The 21,341-nt window shown below is 41.4% G+C and overlaps 1 protein-coding gene across 6 annotated transcripts in view; it reads right to left on the bottom strand.

Moving 5' to 3' along the window:
- Positions 1–21,341, bottom strand: part of CADM1 (cell adhesion molecule 1) — a 316,572-nt gene that overhangs the window by 55,343 nt on the left and 239,888 nt on the right. For all 6 annotated transcript variants that reach the window (XM_036099840.2, XM_036099842.2, XM_036099844.2 and 3 more), the window contains exons 2-4: positions 8,840–8,986; positions 7,148–7,300; positions 717–854 (exon numbers count right to left, since the gene is read on the bottom strand). In XM_036099840.2, coding sequence (XP_035955733.1) covers positions 717–854; positions 7,148–7,300; positions 8,840–8,986 — 438 coding nt within the window. The remainder of the gene's footprint in view (positions 1–716; positions 855–7,147; positions 7,301–8,839; positions 8,987–21,341) is intronic.

Here is a 21,341-nt window from a genome sequence, read left to right as displayed (position 1 = left end):
AAAGCACAGTCAGCAAGCTGATGGTGCAGTAATCCATGTTAGAATGACTCGGAATTCACCATCAAGACTGGTAGCCTTTTTTTAAATGTCCAACATGAGAATTTGGGGTGCTGACCCACCCGAGGTCACAGGGTGAATGAGAACTGAGGGACAACATGGACACCCGGAGTTCAGGGGACACCTCCAACAGTGACTCTTCCTGGTCTAAAGAGTTCTAGTTCTTTCTGAGCATCGGAGTCAAAATCTAGCAATACCACGAACCATGAGAGACTATGGACTCTGAAAAACAAACTGAAGGTTCTAGAGGGGAGGCGGGTGGGGGGATGGCTTAGCCTGGTGATGGGTATTAAAGAGGGCACGTTCTGCATGGAGCACTGGGTGTTATACACAAACGAATCATGGAACACTACATCTAAAACTAATGATGTAATGTATGGCGATTAACATAACATAATAAAAAAAATTAAAAAAAAAATCTAGCAACACCTATCACCACAAACCCTCAAACAACAGGGGGAGGATATGAGTTAGATTCAATAAAATGCTTTTATGCTCCAGCTTCAGATGCATTTAGCAATTGATTACGAGCCCTATCTAAGTGGGCATTTTTGTTTTAGGGGCATGTTTGGCATTCATCTTTAATTTCCCTCAAGGTGTGGCCCTGCTGGAGTCAGGTGCCTGCCTACTACTTCTGGATAGGGCAGGCTGCCCCTCACCTTTTAGCTCCTTGTTCCCTTTGAACCACCTGATGGTCGTGGCTGGTTTGCTGGCCATGGCGGTGCAGTTGACTTCAATCTCCTCGCCCTCCACCGCTGTGTCTTTCTGGATATCGATCATCAGGTTGCGCGGTGGGACTACAAATTAAACACAGAATCCATTTCTGCACATAGTCTTCTTTTCATTAGAAATTCGCACCACCACTACCAAAAAGAGGAGACAACTAATGGACATTCCTGATGGGATTTTAAAACAAACTGCCACCGGAGGGGAAAAAAGAAGTACAAAAGTCATCATCAAAGAGTGTGAATTATGTGAAAGTTGTTAATTCAGAATTTCTTTCCTAAAGTTATCTTATAAAATGCCCAGCCTCCCACTCCTAAGTCATCAGTGACCAAGTTATAACAACAGCGGTATTAGTTATCCATCGGTTATTAGAAAACTGACCAGAATGTAGATCTAAAAGTAAGACGAGTACACATGAATGAATTTATCATCCTCATCAGGAAGGATCTGGAAGGACTATCTGTCCTTGAACTCAACCCTTCGATTTCAATCTTCATATGAAAGATTCCAAAGACAACCAGCAAAGATCAAAAACTTAGAGTCCCTTAAAAGAATCGTTCATCATAAACACACACAGAAAACTTGTGCTTTAGAACCAGTTTCGTTCAGTTAAAATTATCCACAGAGAACTGGGATACAATCATGACTTCCAATGGACAGCGTAGTAATAAAATCCACAGGATGGGAAGATGCAGTAAGATAGGACATGCCAGTTAATTTGTAGTAATTTTTCCATGTTCTGAAATCTGATGCTCCAGATTTTAGAAACCAAGGTGAAAAAGACTATTAAGTGCCTGCAAGTCCATTTTATATGTCAGAATTAAAACCACTCTTCTTTAAGCATATTAAGCATATATAATAAGATGGAATAAAATGTTTGGGGGATAAAGTGCAGAATATCAAATCCAGAGTAGGTAGGGTGACGGGGACGGTGAGAAAGCATGTTATCTTTTATGAAACGGAGTTGACGGCGAGACTTCACATCAGGTGCAACCTACCGCAAGACGGAGCTTCTTGAAATAAAAATCAGTAAGAATACGGAATTCAGCAGAGTGAATCTCAGACTATGTGCCCTGACCACCATGAATAAGCAAAGACAGTTCTGAGACTTATGATTAATAAGTTTCTCAACTCAGAAGAGAAACAAGAAATTAAATATGTATAAACATGCCATCCTGATGATCAAGTTGAATAATAAATCTCTGATACCACTTCAATAAATTATGGGATTAAACCACGTATTTGGGATTTCCAACTGTTCGAGTCCAATGTAAAATTCTGTGTACAGGAAGACTTTTACATTGAATTGAAGCACTTGAAAATTCCTACAGAGAATGATGGAAAAGGAAAAGGAAAAAGGGTATGTTGCATATGTTTCTCAGCAAGACAGTGTGTGGGGGGTGTGTGTGTGTGGGGGGGGTGAACATTAGAGCAAAAGCGGGCCTCTTCTTTGTTCACCGTGTAAAAGAACACATTTGCTCAATTGGATGTGTTGCCAAAGTGATATGGCCCAAATGAGTAGTTAAACATGGCAGAGAACTACCCTCGCTTACATTAAAAAAAAAAAAAAAAACAAGCGTAAAGAAAGATAGTCTAACATCCAATTTGGAGTTGCACATCTGCCAGCATTTTAAGAGACACGGAAAGGCAGTGACAGAAGTAAATGGGACGACTTCAGCTAGCTATTTCCTGAACGTAGATATTCTTGCCAGATGACAATCAGGATGGTTATAGATTTTCATCACACACACCTACAGAGTTGATAGGGAATACACACAGAGACTAGATGTTTTGGACCAACAAATACTACCAAATTCTGAGTGCGGTATTGTAGGAATATTGAAATAAAATGCTATTGTTAGAGCAAATGTCAGAGGAAAAGACTGCCCAAGCCTGAAGAAAATAAGATCTCGGTGAGCTAGGAGGAGCAAAGTAAGAGGCAAGAAGATGAAACCACCAAAGAGTAAAAGACATAGGAACGCCCCCCCGCCCCGCCCCCCACACGGAGAAATGAAAGTCAGACGATAGTAATTCCTGTTAAGGTTCAGACAAAAATAAAAGGAGAGTGACGGAAATCATTCCTGATGTTGGCATATGCCATCCCGCCCAACGAGAAATGGGATTGAGTACAGTAACTGAAGAGAGAGCACGCAATTCAAGGAAATTCAAACTGAGTAGGGGACACTCCGGGAAAGCGGTCCTCTTTGGATAGGACAAAGAGGGCAATGGAGCCCATCGGATTCCAGCCGGCTTGTGTAACTTTGGAGAAAAACCCTGCTGGTGGCTCTGTGGTGACCTGGGAATCTTGACGGGAAGAGATCCCGGACTTGTTAAGAGGTTCCAGCACGTGCCACGTCAAGTCTCAATGGCACCCAGCCTCCAACACAGGCTTTGTCAGGTATTTGTGTCCTGTGTGCTCCTGGGGCTCTTTCCTTCATGCTCTCCTTACTCATGGCCTGAAGGCAGCTTAGCTCTCCTCATCACAGGCTCCCCCTGACCGCCACTAGCTCTTCCTCTTCCAGGGTATTTCTCTCTGGGAGATGGAGGCGGTCACGGAGACGAGAGTCTGCATTACCAATCATGTCTGCCGGTTCAAGGAAGGAGATGGAAAAGCGCATGTATAAACGAGGCCAGAGGAACACCTACCAATGCCTCTTAGATTTTGTTTGGAGGCTCAGAGCCTGATCAGCAGCAAAGAGACCCTCTTTGTTACGGATTACCTACTGCTTGGCATCGCCCATGCTGCTTCTTCCTCTCCTGCAACACATACACCATCAAGTCCCCTAACCCTTCAGGGGGACGCCGGTACCCATGCTAGGTCCTCGGGTCATCTTCCCGAACAGCTGACATCATCTAACTTCGTAGCTAAAGTAAACATGTGGACAACTCGCCACGTTGTGGAAAACGGGACCAGAAAATAAAGGACTTATTTGTCATTGAGAAGAGCATCCTGAGAAAGAGCTGAGTGATTTTATTCCAAGTCCACAGTGTTCTCAAGAGTGTGGCCAGGATTTCTGACTTTACTAAGATGAGAAGAAACAGTCAAGGGTAGTGGGAGCTGTGTGGTTTGCAAACCTAAAATCAAATCTGATCATGTGGGTCACAATGGTTTATTGATATTATAAAGGTGACTTCTCTGATTTTTTTTAAGAGCAAGAAAGCTTTGGAAAATATAAACGAGGTGATTTAAGTCTTTCTAAAAAGAAAAAAATGGGGTCGGACAAGAAAAACTTAAAGTTTATTTTGGTCTATTAATTGTACCCTGTTTTCCCTTCAACTCCACAATGTCTACTCTAATACAAAAGTGATTAGTAAAGTATAAAAATCCATTTGTGGGAAAAATGAATGAAAACTGCTACTAACCAGAGAATACACTTAAACGTGCTCTACTAAACAGACACATTTAGTAAAAACTGCCTGCGGCCATTAATGAAAATAACCAAAGATGTATGTAAGGAGGTGCATACAGATGAAAACCTGAATGGAAATCACAGGGAGAAATACTAGAAAATAGCAAAGAAATGTCAAGGTTCTTCTTAGCTAACCTCAAATCTATAAGAGTGCTCATTATAAACATTACGCCTACAACATTAAAAAAAAATCAGCAATATCAAGATGAGTCACACGTTAATTACAACAAAAGAGGAGTCTTAAAGCTGATCAGTATGTGAAATCTCACTCCAAAACCCTTTGAAATAATTAGGTTCTCCTGTTCCTGGAATCCTAGGAGTGAACACTAATCTTAGAAGGACAGGACTGTAATAATATTAGCTGCTATTATCAGTAACTATATTTATCTTAAAGCGGTGTATTCTCTTTCTCGTTCCACTGTTTCCACGAATACTGGTATAAAGAGAGTTCTACACTATGATCTAGAGAAAGGAACCAAGTCACACAAGTGGAGGGAGTGAATGGATATCCTAACAGGCACCCAAATGCATGCAAAATATCATCGGTGAGGTTTCAGTTTTTACAGGGATCAGATAATACACGTAATAGTAACTAACAAATAACCATCTCTACGTCTTGTAATTATGCTGAAATTTTTGCTGAATGCTTCAAACAGCTAATAGACACATGCACTAAAATGAGCATCTTCAACCTATGAAGAAGTTTGACAGCTGTGTAAGTATATATGGAGTCCTTTTCAGAGAACCATAGATAGAAACGAAGATGCTAATAGATCACTCTTCATTCATTAGAATATCTGAAAATTCTAAACCTTAGGAAAAAGGTTTGAATATATGAGTATCAGTGGAAATTGTCAGATTTTGGAATATGAAAGACTCAAACACTGATGACAACAATTTCACTCCGTCAAAGAATCCTAGAGTCAATTCAATGGAAAGAATATTAAATGAATACATAATATCTGCAGAAAGAGCATCTACTGGTATTACTTTCAAGTATGTTTAAGTTAATGCTTCTATACAAGACAAGCAGGAACCTATTACTTCTAGAATAATCAGACCTCCAACAGGATTACAGGCATAAATGCCTCTCAAAAGTCTAGTGCTGTCATGTTGACTCCCAAGCACTGAGTATATTCAGTCAAACTGGCCCAATCCAGTGGGTCCGCGAACAAATGTCCCAGATTCCGGAAACTGACAGGCATTCAGTGCTTGCCTGTGGCCAGACCTACTCCCAAAAACAAAAGAGGTGCACCTTCAGGCACATTTGGGATTTTACTGAAAACAACCCAGGCTAAAAGACACAAAGGTTGTGAGACAGAACAGTAGGGTCCATTTCAAGGTCTAAGATTCTAGATTTGCACCATGTGCTTTGTAACCCGGGCAGCATGGCTCATCTCTCTTCTTATCATTTCCTCCCGTGGAAGATAGTCATACTTAAAAGGTACAGGTAGAAAAATACTCTGAAAGCTATAATATTCCATTCCATTGCTGTTACTCTTATGGAAAGGCCATAACCAACGACGGGTCAGTGGGCAGATGGTCGGCTTGAAGTCTGTGTATTCGAGTAACTCACTGGCTGCACAGTGTTTTCAAATACTTCTCAACAACTACATGGACAGAACACCTCAACGCACACCTGCAAAATACCAAATTAAGTCATCCCAGCAAAACCTTTCACACTGATTATTTCTGCAGGCCTAATAGGGATTAATGCTAAAATTAAAGCAGACATGTACATCTGAAAGTCATCTATCGTCCAACACAGACCACGTTAGAAATTGCATGACCTGACATGGACTAGGACTTCCTAAAATCAGTATTGCTCTCATCAAGAACATGTATGGAAGCACTAGGGACATGTTTTAGTTTAATGAATGAAAACATATTTTCCTTTTTACAGCTGTGTTTAAACAGTAATGAGGCAGCAGTCCAGTATGTACATCCATAAATACATATATGTTCACACACACCAAACAGAAACGTCCTTCATATTTATCTTTCTTCCTTAATCTTCGTATCATTACACCAAAAAGCTGCACTCTGCCGCCTCAAATAGACTTTGATTCATCGTCTTTCTGAAGGTGTAAATCAGAGATCTTGCCTCATTCTACAGTGTATGTCCTTGAAAACTCGCTTTCAAAAACCCAAATCAGCTGCTGTTATGTACTGGTGTACACATTTGTCTAAAAGGTGACTAATTCAGACCACCTTCAGCACAGGAGTATCTGCTGACTCTATCAAAATCTAAATATGGAAACTTAGCTACTGGGATTTTCCTGAAAATCACAATCTGGTGATCGTAAGACATCCAGCTCCCTAGAAGTGTCCTTAGCAGCCTGTCAACAGTCCTTGCTTATTATCAGCCTCCTCGCCCCTAGAAGCTCTTAATTCTTTTATGTCCAATGGTTGCAATTTGTGGCAAAGTGTTTGTTCATGGGGTATGATTTTTATAGCATCATCTAGAGTATAAGCAATACACAAGGCGGTGAGTAAAGCCAAAGATAAGGAGGTCAACAATATCAAATGAGATGTAACTCAGAAGGAAAAATCATTAAGCGGATTTTACAGGCGAGCTCTGTCATACAGATGTGGTAACCCACCTCCTCCTCTCCTGCACAGAAGGAAAAAAAAATCCTGGTCGTTCAGAAGCAATGACATTTCATGTGGTGAGTGATTCATTTGAGGGCTCTAAATTCTCTTGATCTTTGCTCTGAAGCTTGAGGGTTGAAACCCAAGAGCAGGTGGGATCTATAAAGACTGCTGACTGCCATTCCTTAGAGTGTTTGGTAAAATAGGCTATTTTTAAAAGTCAGCAAGATGGGCAGTGATTCTTCCTAAAACAGGTTTGAACAGCAAAATTTACCATTAACCTCTTCCTTGCTGCTGGAAGCCATCCGGCAGTAAGGGCCACCCACTCCGTTTCCCAGGACACACCCCCACGCGTTTCTTACCCAGCACTGTGATTGTGGTATAACTTTCTTGTGGGGGGTCAGTGTAGAGCTGGCAAAAGTATCTCCCTTCATCCGAAATTGAGACATTTGTCAGCGACACTTTGAGTTCACTGCTAGAAAAATTCAGCAACTGAAACCTGCTGTCCTTCAAAGCTGTGAAACAAAACACAGAGGTAGTCATTAGGAGGAAGACACTACACAGTCCATTTTCCTTACCTAGGGGAGGAGAATGTTAGGGGACTCGAAAAGCCGCTACAGAGAAGAAAAATCGAGTAAGTCTTCGTGCACCTGTTGGGTACTTCTTCATACTTCTTGAATTACTATTTTGGGCTTCTGCAATAACTGCATGTAGAGAAATAACCTTGTCTGAAAGGAAAGCAACACACGTGAGGGCTTGTGGGTGTATGCACGCACGTGTGCGCTCCTTGCTGTCAGTTTCCAGCCCTTATTCGTAAACTGTTTCAGATTTTCCACCAGAGTTCAGTAAAATGAAAACAGAAGGAAAGCGCAGGCTGTGGGCACTGAAAGTTGAGGGAGTAGGACCTATATAGGCTTTTGAGTTGTCTCTAAAAATCTGAGGCCTTAAAAAGAAAAAAAAGCGGTTCCAAATTATGAAGATAAAAAAAATCATTATCAGTAATTTCAAAAACAAAATGGGAAGTAATTAAAAAAAACTTCATAGCAAAACAATTTAACTTGGATGCACCTTTGTATTTGGTACTGTCGGAGGTGGAGCTGCCCAGAGTCCACGACCCAGGGCCTCCCAAAGCCTCAGACCCCGCCTGCAGTTTCCTAATTGCATTCGACTTCACAACGGGAAACGGATGAGGATAAGGCAGGAAATCAGAGTCACCACAAAAATCATGTATGTGGGCTTTTTAGTAATTTCAAATATTCACTTTTAAAGTCCTTGTGTCAATTTTGCCAAAGGTTAGATTCATTTATAATGACAAAAATACACTCTAAGAATGGCTGGCTCCTCTTCTTTTACCTTCCTTCGTGCTCTGAGATGTTCCTTAGTTTTATCAACTCTTTCCACAGTTCATGAATGTTCTGGGGCGTTGGGGAGAACAGGGACAAGCAGATGTGGAGGGACATCTGCTTTGATTAGGCACCCATGCTCCCAAAGAGTGATCTTTTGAAAAACCTGATTCCTGCTCTGGTTAAAGCTCTGACATCCATTTGAACCATTTCTGGGATATACAATTAAGTTCCAACGATTCCTTTTTGGGATATTACATTTGGTAAGACTTCAGCACATGGTAACCTCTGTTTACCAGAGATTATGGTGATAGGAGATTTTGGCTTTGTCTTTATAGGCACACATTGCCTTGGAAACTTCCATCTTCAAACCAAACAGATTACCCTTCAGAATGCTATATTTTCCTTGCCTTACCCTATTTGAGTTGTTTGTGTCAGCTAAGTATTTGGGACTCAATTGCAATTCACCTTGAATTACTACAATCAATTCCTATTGCAAAGTAAGACTGCTTTACTTTTAAAAGGGACCATTCAAGGTTTCTATTAAGTAGAAAGATTATGATTGCATGTCTCTTCTTCCCTCTGAAGAATTGACTAAACTTTAAGCATCTAACATTAAATTTAGAAAAGGAGGCCTTGGTAATCTCTTTATCGAGACAACATGTAGGAAAAAAAAAGTTGCAACCTAATGCTACAGAGATAGAAACTTACGCCTGAAGTCTCTGAAATAAATAGTCTGCCTGTTAGGATTCAGCAGCTGAATCACAGAGTCGTCACTCTTATTGACTTGGCAGCTGATGGTTGCGACTTCTCCCTCGATCACTGTCACGTCTTTCGTAAACAAATTCTGTCCATCGCCTTAAAAAAAAAAAAAAAAAGGAGAAATGAATTTCCATCAATTAAAATTTGGTTAATGGCTCAGTTAGAACGAGAGACAAGAAACGTATTCCAAAATGGGCACCAAGGGCGATACTGGGGTGGCTCCCATCTTCCTCTGCAGTCCACAAAGTGAGTCCGTTGATCCCAGAGAGACCCAGGGGCAGAATGTGACTAAGCCTGGGATCAACATGCTCTCAAAAGTCGTGATGCCCACGTCCCAGCCCCCGGTTTCTTATACCAGTTGAGGAGTGCGCTGGAAAGGTATGGAAAGGTCAGAGAGCTGACTTTTCTAAGAAGCTGCAGCTCTCACGAATGGAGTAGGGGAGAAGCATATACTCCACCTCAGCTCACATGCCCTTGAGCTAAGCTATTTGGTCGCCTCACAGAAAACTCAAGGGGCCACTTAATAGAAGTAGGGAGGAGGGCTCAGGAAATAATCTCATCTTGTTAGCGGATGTCGTCATTCCCAAGGTATAGGCCATTCCACTGTTTACTGGGTGGGAGTGAGGACCTACCCAACTAGGGACGCTCAGGAATCCCAGTAACATCCTGGGAAGGCTTATAGTTCAGTCGGTTACTCTGCTCTCAGAAACTCATGCCTTCATGACTGACCCAAAGCCCCAGGCGGTCCCGAACTATGCCCCTTCTGTCGATCACCCCCACCTAGCCATGTAGACATTCTCTTTCAGAACTCGGCACAAAGTCAAGGCGTTCAGATCCACTGATCGAAAGCTCATCTCCAGACCTGCTCTGGTTTGTTGCTTCTGTGATCAGTGACAGCAGTCAGGGCCCCTCACAAATGACCCATATGATCCACAGCGCAGGTAGGAGAAGAGGAGAGTTCAATTCATCAGCGGAAGATGAAGTAACTGTTGAATGTCCTATTCTGTACCCAGCACAGCAGAGGATATAGAAATACGGGGCACTGTCCTGGCCTTTCAGAAGCCGCCACATGAGTGAAAACTGGTATCTAATCTTCACGTATGGAATAAAAAGTGTAGAATGGGCAATGGGTATAATGGTCGATCAGGAAAGGGAAGAGGAAGATTGCTTTTTGGCTGTATGACCTCAAGTAAAGTATTTAAAGCCCCTGAGCCAGTTTCTCATCTGCAAAGTGGGGACAGTAATTCAAAGCCCTCTCAGAGAGCTGTCGGAAGGACTGAGGAAGGTAATAAATATAAAGCATTTAGCACTGTGTCTAGCTTCTTATAAAACTCAACAAATGGTGGCTGCCATCATCATCACCATCACCATCCTCTCTCTAGTTGTCAAATCCCAACGTTAATCAGGCAACCCCACGTGTTTAGTGTGGATACAAGAATGAAGGCTCACGGTCCCTCTTCCCAAGCTTTCTAGGTAATTATAGATCAGGTGGTTCGTTCACTGCCCCCCCCCACCAAAACAAACACAAAAGAAAAGCCCAAAACCCAACTTTGTCACATTTAGAAACAAAGATCAAAGATAAACACTATTGCAAGACAGAGAGTGAGAGAGCGTGCGCATAAATAGAGATGCAATTAGAGTAAACGGAGGATTTCCACCTGCTAGCGTATTTCCGCTGAAGGATCCTTTTTTGGCAGGGCACAGCGAGGAAGTGTGTGACAAGGGTGTCTGAGATGGCTTTAAGCCAAATCCACCCAGAAAGAGACCAGCCTCTGATAGAGGATTAGAAAGGAGGGAACTAGGGGATAAGGACAAAATCATTAGAGCCACAGACAAACAAAAAGTCTTGATGCTTGAAGGAGCCAACCAAAGTAAAACCCAACCTTGAGATCTCCGACACAGGGAATTAACCTAGGTGTGAGGCCCACCGGGCTTGTAGTGAGCGAAAGGGTGAATTTTCCCTAGCTTGATCCAGCAGTGAAGGCCGAGTGGGCTGAACAGTGTTGTGGAATAACAACAAAGAGAAAAAGTGATCAAAAAAAAAAAAAAAACAACCCACGAAGGAATGCTTATTTTTCCCTCCATAGATTTCTGTGACAAACACAGAATTCAGAAGCCAGATGGAGGGAGCAGTATATTCCCAGATTTGAGAAAAGAACAAGGCAAGGGGAATTCTTGCCAATCAAGCAAGCTTTTCAAGGTAGTTTTTTACTGGCCCTGGCAAAAGTATGTACAGAAAGGACGATACCCTTATTTCCTCAGGGTAACCCAATCTAGTAAGAAAATTAAGGAAAAATTAAACCGCACAATCCCAATGTTGCATCGGTAGGAAGTCACGGGACTTGCCCTGAGGCACTTAGAATACCAAATGGGGTCCAACTGGGTTGCGGGAGGAGAGTTCCTCCACCTAAAGAAGTCTGCTACCATCGTAAATAAGAATCTTCCATGTCCAAAAGGAACCCATGGAAAGGCCACCCGGGGATAGGCCTCAATCCCTTCAACATCAACCATGCCTTACAGATCCTAATCACCATCTTGGGGGTCCTGGAACTTCAAGCCAGTTGCAATTCAACTGGACCCTAATAAGATACTCTCTGTGGGACTAACTAAACCTTTTAGTGTTAGTCCCTCCTCGGAATGCTGGTATATTCTTCCTGAATAGCATCCGTAGCCACATTAAGGCTATCAGACATTAGCACCGGAGATGGGCACAAAGAGGAGGTGACCATGATTCTGTGTTTTGCGCAATTAAGGTAATAAAACAGAATCAGAGGGGTTTTGTCTGTTAAAAAGTCTACACCTTCTTAATTATTACTTACAATTAGGTAACATAAGACCGAATCACTTTAGTGTGCTATTATGAAGTCATTCAGGTAAAATTTTTGCCGTCTGACATTTTTGCCCTCGTGTGCTCTGGCACACGTGCTCTGCAAATCCACGGTGGGATCATCATCATTACCGCATTATTTTTTGAAATTGCTAAAGCCAACCTCAAATCTGATGTCTCAGAAAATGACAGTTCCTAGCTATGTTAACATGGTTATAATACTAATGCTAAAAGATCACAAGCGATAATGAAGTATTTTGCTGAAAGAGATCAAAGTGCCTTGGCTGATGCTGGTGGCCCAAGAATGTCACTGTAAAAATCACCAATAAATTACAAGGGTCAGCTGGACAGCAGTTATATTAAACAGAGCTCCATACTTCGAGGCACCATAGGATGCTGCAATGGAATAATAATGACCTATTTATTTGAGGCGCCCAATGTGAATGACAGTGATGAAAATACAATTTGTATGTCAGTACTCTTAACTGCCTGAAGCCTTTATGTAAAAATAATTTCTGCTCACATCCTCAAATATTTCTTCCAAACAGAAGGGTGCACTGTGACTTGATAAATTTCCCCTTGAAACAGATATCACGACAATTAGGTTGTTACAGAACACAACTTGAAGTGTAGCAGAAGGGTACAAACAGGCAACGTAGGTACCTTTCTTAAATAATCCGTTTAAAAAACCTTCCTGATTTTCTAAAACTCAATTAGCAGATACACTGTCAAGGCAGAAATAGCACATGTTCTGGGCAAAAGAAATCAAGTAGGTACAATATACCGCAGCCATTAAATAGGGCTGTTAACAGCAAGGTAATTTATTTTAAGGGCGGAACAATGTCTGACATGTATAGACATTTTCGACTGCTAATTGGTGTATATGGGTGAGGTTTAAGAGAGCATCAAACTGGGTTTTTATTTATATCAGCAACTGTATTCCCTAGAACTTCCCCATTTGCCCCCCAATTTCTAAAAATACAACTCTGGCTCTGGAGAGGCCAGCAAGTCTCCCGCAGTAAACTAGAAGTTGCTAGGACATTTATTACAAGACAGAGAAAGCATATTGTCTAAGAAAAGAAAAAAAAATACTTCGATGATTAGTAAAGACCATTTGAGCCGAGTTGGTTAGGGCTGGAGTGGGGGTGGGGGTGCCACGGGCTCATCAGCCCCCTATTCGTTCAGTCTTCAACTGGCTTAACTCAGGGATTCTTTCCTGAAACCTCCTGGGGTTGCAGACTACTTCAGGGGCATTACCCCCAACCGTAGCATCGACTGCCATCTACCTCCTCCACAGTATGGCCGCCTAAAGGGGGTGATGGGGCCGATCTTAGGGCCAGAGGCCAGAAGGAGAAGAGGGGAAGGGGGCAAACATTTCTCCAGTACCAGGCACGGTGCTGGGTACCTTGCACACGTTTCCCTCTCTAACTCCTGGAGTTAACAATACCCCCAACTTTAAAGGTTAAGAACGGGAGACCCAGAGCAGTTCGAGTAAGTTGCCTAACGTAATTCAGCTAAGTGCCGGGGCCGGTGTTTGAACCCAGTTCTGTCAGCTTTCTCTGGCCCATGCGGTTTGTACTTTTTACCCAGCCAACCTCAGGGTCTGCTGCCAAGGTTCTATTGGCTCTGCCTTGGACAATTAACTTGCTTTTAAAGAGGGTTATTTCCCTATGAGCAACTTCTGATTTTTTTTTTTTTAATTTCCATAATTTATCCAGAACACAATTAAGCACTTGAAGATGAGAGAGAAACCGTCCTGACTGTAAAGCACCTTGTTGACTACGGCTTCCTTCTCCGGCACTCGGCACCCTTTGCCCCTGGAGAATGCCTTCGATCCCCGAGCATTTGCCGGCACAGGGAGCCCGCCCCCACTGCCCGGCTGCTAATAAAGAAAGCACTTCATTTACACCCGGGGAGTCTCTCCAGTCAAGTCTACAATAAAAGGGCAAGTCAGAGTTAGAACAGAATTTGGTTTATACTATGGCAACTATGTAAACTCTTACTGACACCGAGGAACACAGATGACTCTTCACTGGGAAGACGGTTTGCCCAGAGAAAGAGCAAATAGAGTCCCCTGACCTACTCCTTCAGTAGCAAAATCATATTAAGGAAACCTTTCTTTCCCCCCTCCCCTCCCCTCTGCTATAGGGAAGACTGCACCTAACATGAAACTGGCACAGTCAGGCTACTTAAATAGGCAAAAGTCAAACCAAAAATATAGATTGCAAAAACAAAACAAAACAAAAACAAAAACAACAACAAAACCCCCCAAGAATGAACAAACACTGCCAATGATCAACAAAGTCATGAACTCCAAAGAGCCGCCGTAGTTCTTGAAATTTTGCACTAATTAAAGGCTCAGGGGCGCCTGGGTGGCTCAGTCGTTAAGCGTCTGCCTTCGGCTCAGGTCATGATCCCAGGGTCCTGGGATCGAGTCCCACATCGGGCTCCCTGCTCGGCGGGAGGCCTGCTTCTCCCTCTCCCACTCCCCCTGCTTGTGTTCCTGCTCTCGCTACCTCTCTCTCTGTCAAATAAATAAATAAAATCTTTAAAAAAAAAAAATAAATAAAAAATAAAGGCTCAGGATTATTAATTCTTCCCCTCCAAGAGATATCTAAGTTTAGACTTTCCAAGAAGTCAAAAACACTTGTTTTTGAAAATCTTATTTTCTATTGGTCTGTGAGCCCTCTGTGTCTTAAAGTTGCAAATGGCTTTGCCCCCCTTCTCCTTTCTGTGGGATCCCCATTTTTTATAACCACGTTCGGTATGTGCCCAACTTGAAGGAACCACCCTTACCCCCGACCCGATTAAAACCATCACCAAGAGAGATCCCACAATTCCTGCTAACATTTCTGAGAACTAGCACTAGAAATGAGTACAGTTCAGGAAATGAAAAAAAATTAATATTCTGTTGAAATCCAGAGGGAAAAATCTAGCTGCGTATGTTCCCCCAAGTCAACGTAAACACAGTGTTCACTACAAATCATTAACAAAGCCATTAAGATTTGATTTCTATCTAAGCAATTATTGTCAGCATATTTTGTACATTTCCTTTAAAAGACTCAATCCTATCTTTCAATTCATTAAACTGTTCCTTGCATTTATAGCGTTTTATATCAAATCAGAAACCTATTTGAATTAATAAGAATTACAGTAAAAGTAATGTGAAAATAAATTATTTGAAGTTCAAGCCACGAAGGCTTTTGATGAAACAGTTTAGTCCCATTTAAATAGTATGGTAACGTTTTTAGTCATCCAAAGTCCAGACAAGAGACAGTGAGAACCAGCGTCCAAAAAGATGAGCCCATCAGAGTGCATTAAGGTTAAGGGCGAGACCACTTCAACATAAATATAATTCTTTATTTCAAAGAGAGGCGATACTTCAACCTTTTGTGAATACTTGAGTATTTATTTAAAATCAAAAGCATTCAATCTGTCTGCTGTTTACAAAGCTTTTCTTAACCTTTTTGATCCCCATCCATGTTTTGCTATCCCAAACAGTTAAGTCCAATGTTCCAAGGGCTGTCTACTCAGAGGTCCAAATGATTACCAAAGCAAACCCCGTAGCTCATAAAGTTTGGAGTTAAAATAAACTAAACTGACTCCACAAATAACCGAGTGGGCAAGACTATGTGACATCGACCAAAACACTTCATTTGTGTCACTTTATTTTTCACAGAACCCTTATGAAATCAAAGGTCAACAGAACTGAAAGGAGCCTCGGGAGCAATGCTCTCATTTTGGTAGACGAAGATACTAGGGCTCAGGGAGGAGAAATAGCTGAAGTCACATGGCGAGCATGAGGCCCAGCCGAAAGTAGAGGCCACACCTCCCAATGGGCCACCAAGGTATTTCTATTCTTGGCTATGTCTGAATAACACTTACTGATTTGTTTCTAATTACAAAAGCAATATATGCTCGAGGTTTTTTGTTTTGTTTTGTTTTGTTTTCAAGCTTTGCTTTACATGTATTATTTAGAACACTGTATCCTATGGCATGGAGATGGTCAGGATCTCATTAAGAATCTCCTGTAACATAATTACTGTTGTGTCACTTGAGCTTATGGAAGGAAAAAAAAAATACTGAATTTAATCTAATCTCCTTTTATAATCAGTAAAAGGTGAGGCAAATTTTTGAACGGCAAGTTAAAGAGTAATCTTCCTCAGTGCTGGTTTTTTCGTCAATTAAAATTGTTGATTTCCCCTGAATACAAAACAAAAAGTATCATCTGACACAACATTAAGCTATTCATGAATATTCTGTATACACATTCTTGTTTAGTTGACTAATGGCAAATTAACGTTCTCTATTTTAGCTTAAACACATACTATAGGTATGTTTGATTAGCATTGAATTCCAAAAGCTGATTACTATGCATGCTTTGATTATGTAATTACATAATAGAGTATAATGGCTCCTTTGGAGTCATTATGATCTATATGGCAAATATGTTTCAGTTTTGCTATAGTTTAAATACACGTTGAGATGACAGCTTATAACAAGGCTCCACTTTTCAGTCTTATCAGCTAAATGGGCATTTCCCCATTCATCCTAACATCTCCTTGACACCAATTAAGGCCTATTGTGTCAGTCTGCATACACTCTGAGAAATTCCCTTTGTTTTCTTGGCATTCAAAAAAGGACATTAATTTTAAAAGCTGTATTAAGCAAAAGGCCTGGTTTAAAAAAAAAAAAAAAGGCTGAAATTCCATCCTTCATCCACCCTTTGAAAGGTCTGCAGGGAATCACATCTAGTTCATCAGTCACTGCTCAGACAACCACAAGGGGGTTAAAGATGGAATTTCACCTTTAACTCCAAAATGCACATGAAGGGGGCCAGCCAAGAATACTGATGCTTATGGCGGTGTTTGGCCACAACGCACTCGGCTCAGGGTCTAACTGAACATCAACCACACCAAGTTATACAAAGGTCCGGTTCTGCAAATCACAGGTCTTGCAAATCCTTTATATTTTGAAGCTCCTTTCGGAAGGGGTAGTATAAAACAGCACCACCAGATTTTACCTTCCACAGCTCCAAGCCTAGTTTTCGATGGATCCAAAGCCAACAAAATTTACCTAGTGAATAGATTTTTGATAATTCCACCATCAACTTGGAAACTGGAAAGCAGTCAGGTTTTAAAATAGGACAAACGTTATTGTAAAGAATTATGTAAAGTTTCTCTTGTCCCCATGAAATCCTTTAATCTTGCACTACTTCATTTGCAAGAAGAGCTGTTTCTGCTTTTCTCTTCTAAGCGAACCATACCATGCCAAACCAAAGGTGACCGGAGTCTTAACTCGAAAGACTAATAACCATCAAGCTGTTTTTAACTTTGTGTCTACTGGTTTTCAACATTAGGGCTGAAGAACTGAGGTCAAGCACAGTCCAACTGGTATTTACATATAGGATGAGAATCTCTTTTGTGAAAGGAAACATTGATTAGAAGTGTGAAAACTCTTTGCAAGGAAGACCAGGACAAAAGAAAGTAGTTACAGCTTTTGTGGCTGTGCTATTTCAATTGTAACCATCACAGGAGCTGCTTTGCTTTTAAAAGACAGAGCTCAATAGGACTTTTTAATCAGAGCCCCCAGCACTAAAGGGGCCAAGCCATTGTGATGCTTAAGGTCCAAGCTGCCGGATCCCATAAAATGTAGAGGTGTAATCCCCTCCATGAGAATGCTTATCAGGAGTGATACCCATCCATTAAAGATGAACCAGCTTTTCCACTCAATTTCACTTATCAAGAAAGTGCAGGGCAATAAAAGAAATAAATCTACAAATAAACTATATGAGATAATAACAGTCACAGAATCCTTTGGCTCTTCACATGGAAAGGTTAAAATACTAGACTTTTTTTTCTCCATTAACTCCTTTTCATGGCTGGACAGGTTTTGTGGCTTTTCATTGATCAAAAAGATGGCATCTTTTTTTGGAGGGAGGAGAGCTTAACCTTGAAGAAAAACTCCCTCCGGTGCACAGGTTTTGTGAGAGCCCCCAAAGTAGAAAAGTCACTTATCTTTGCTGGTAGGATGGCATTCAAATCACCTTGCCGAAAAGTCCTATTAAGCCTGCTAAATCTGCTTAGGGGCTCTTAAAATATAAAATATATATATATATCTTAAAAATATATTCATAAAAAAAACCCACCACCGTTATCCAACTTGGACTTTGGAGAACAATCTGAAGACAGAGGCTTCTTACAAAACTAATTGTGTTGGCAAAGCAAGTAGATTCTTCTCAATGGATCTGATTTTGTGATGCTCGTTTATGGCAAAAGAAGAATAAAAGAACAGTTTTAGACTGAGCGGCTCCAGTAGCGATTCAAGGCTGGGTGGCATTCCAGCATTTCAAAATAGATTGTTTCTCTTGGACGAAGTGTGCTTTAGGCCAACAGTTGATCTTGCGCGTCAACCGCTTTGCAAATGAACTGATAATATGAGATTATATTCCCGGGGATATATCAAATGATGACTTTGTAGACTGAGAACCAGCCGTGTAAAATTCCCCTATCTGTGCACACGGGCTATTGGGGAAGAAAGTCACATTCTAAGAGGGAGGAGTCCTGTAGACAGAAGCTGGAAGCTGACAAAGCACAGCTCACACACCCTCCCACAAACATAGCGCTCCTGTGTCCCCAAGTCAGCTCAGGCCTGGGGTAACGGGAATCGACAATTTTAATTCACAGATAGAGCTACCCACTTCTCCCAAACCACATGCTATTCATAACTAAAGATTTACATGATTAAAACTCAAAATACATACTGATATATTTGGAAACCGCAAAGGAAGACACAAATATTAAAAAGACTTAAGGCAACTTGGACTTCTCTCTCACCCCAGAAGACCCATTAGCAGCCAAACCATTTGTAATAGTATACATCGAGGCGGGCCTCCGGTGAGCTATCACCCTGTAAGAAAATATAATGTTGCCTTTTTTTCTAACCAAATGAAAAATCTGGGATTTCAAGGCTATGGGGATAGCATCCGCTGTGGATCTTTTTCCGTAAGTGACACTTGTCAATGCCCCTAAGTCGTAAGCTGATTAGAGATGCAGATTGTTTACAATAGTTGCTGTTACTAAGTGCTCCTCTTTAAAGTTCTTTAAACTGAATTTCCTCAGAACCCCAATCTCAAGTCTCAATGGGAAGGGCCCTTGTGTTTCCTTATTTGTTATACTCGGATTTTAAGCACCTAATTTAGTATCATTTTCCCTTTGATAAGACATACCATGATTAAACTGAGGTCACTTTTCCCTTGAACTCACTAAAAGCTGATTCTCCTTTTTTTTCCTTCACATTTGCCCCCAGGATGTCAAAAGACTAACAATAAGTATAAGATATTTAAAATCACAAGGTTATAACATGTAACAATAATCACTACACTCAGGGAAGAAGAGGGAAGAGACTGCTTTTCTCCCAGTCCCGAGGCAAGAGAAACAAATTATTTCTTCTCCAAAGTGTTCATTACTATTTAAAAAAAATTTTTTTTAATATCCGGAAAACTCCCATTATTCCTGGAGGGGGTATTATTTTAATCATAGGCATGATAACAATAGCTAATATATTTTTAAAATGTCTTCTATGTACCAGGCGCTATGCTTTTTTACATTATCTCATTTAACCCTCAACAATCCTGGGGGGGTTCATCATTTTAGTACCGCCCCCATTATACAGACGAGGAAACAGATATAGGGAAGTTAATTAAGTGGCTGGAACCAATACCTGAACCTATGCCTATTTAACTCTAGGTCTGGTGCTATTAACAATCACACGATATTAATGAGGCTTTATGATGCCAAAGCACAGAGAGGAAGTACTGGAAGGATCTACTGTATCTCATTTATATGCTTTAGGAATCAAGCTAAAGTCATACTCTGAGCACATAAGGGAACGTCGAGCCTACCAGCAATCCACGAGTTCCAATATGTGACCCTGGAAAAATGAGCTCTCTAACCAGAATCCAAACACTGGCCCTTCAGTATTTAGAGGGAAGATGTGTGTTCTGCTGAATGATCCCAACTCAAAGGCAGCCCACTGCAACTTAGGCATTTACAGTTTCTGCTTCAAGGGCGTTCATTAGTATTGACAACCTACGTGATGGAAATTTGGCTGTAACAGCGAGTCTCTCTCTACGTCTCATCGTTCATTTCTCTTGCCAACAAGAGCCACTGAAAACCTTCCAAATTTAAAGCTTAGAGCCGACAGGACAAGCAAGTGAGGATATCAGTTGGAACACATCAGATATGGACTCAGAGAGAATGTCAGCTTCAACTGACATTACTACAGAAACAGAAAACGAGGGAACGGGAGGGATCGAGGTTTCAGATTCTCATTCTAGAGAGTACTCCGAGTATATGCAATATGGTTTGTGCAAGAAACAGCTGTAAATCCATGATAATCATCGTGCTGAATAATGCTGCAACATTCAACTTACTCACATCTCCTACCAGGAAGCCAAATAGCTTTGGACTATCATATGAAATGACAATTTCTTAGCTGGAAAATCGGGGCCTGTGACTAAGGCCCTTATTGGTGAGTTATTCCCTCTATCATTTGTCAGTCATAAAGCAAGTGGTGGGCCTTTTTAACCTCTGGGCTCTTGAGCTGCTGGTCCCAGCTGAGTCTGGAAGAGGCATACGAGTAAGCAAGCTACTTATAGGACCGAGTTTGATGAAGGGATTGCATATGGAGAGCGGCCAAAAGATTTCCGGATTCTATTTTTCATGACTGTCGAGTCCCCCATGCAAAGCCTGTGTGAGTCAGATATGCACTCTATCTATCTAAATTGGCGCCATTATAAAAAATAACTTGATTAGTATCATCTGAGTGTGGGCTGCTGATTAATCATTGAAATTAGAGGCAAGTGATAAGGACACGTGCCTTGTCCTTCCCTTGTGAGGGGACATCTGAGGAGAAATGAGACCACTGGACTTGGAGAACAGCAGTTCTGAGCTTACTGGTGGTGTAATTGGGCAAACTCTGAGTCTGTTTTTATACTTTAAAAAGGATAAATGGTAGCTTTGTGCGGGGTTATTATGAGAATCAATTGAAGAAATGTGTGTTACCAGTACTTTTTTTTAAGCTCCGAAAATGCTAAACAAACAATATAATCTTCTCCTCCACCAACTTCCTCATTAGCATCATCACTATCTCCATGCAGCCTCTGTCTAGACAACCAGGATCTTCTTCTGATCGTCCATAATCCACTGGAATTTTTCCCATTTCAGAGCTTTAGCTGCTATTCTTCTCATTTTGAGGCTAACTTTTTAAAAAGCACAGAGTAAATTAAAAACATCTTCATCACGTATGCTAAATTGCAAACTAAAGCCGTCATGGGTAAGAAAAGTAGAAGGTGTACCACAGAGGCCATAGGCAGAGGACTGGACATCTGAAATTAGGTTCAGTTACAGCGTGAAAAACGTGCGTTGTATTCGGGTTTCCCCCATTTAACTGGAGCGCCATACTTAGTTCCAAGAACAATCTCCACATCCACAGGATGTGAAGGGTCACCCGTGACAAGTTACACACCATCCTCAGTGGAAAACCTCAACAGTCAACACCTCAGATCCCTGGCTTGCATCCTGGGGGGGTGGAATGGAACATTCCACAAAAGTGAGCTTTCCC

Source organism: Halichoerus grypus, chromosome 11 (assembly GCF_964656455.1).
Source record: "Halichoerus grypus chromosome 11, mHalGry1.hap1.1, whole genome shotgun sequence".
Lineage (NCBI taxonomy): Eukaryota > Metazoa > Chordata > Mammalia > Carnivora > Phocidae > Halichoerus > Halichoerus grypus.
Note: the sequence above shows the minus strand (reverse complement) of the source record. Positions and strands in the feature narration are given on the sequence as shown.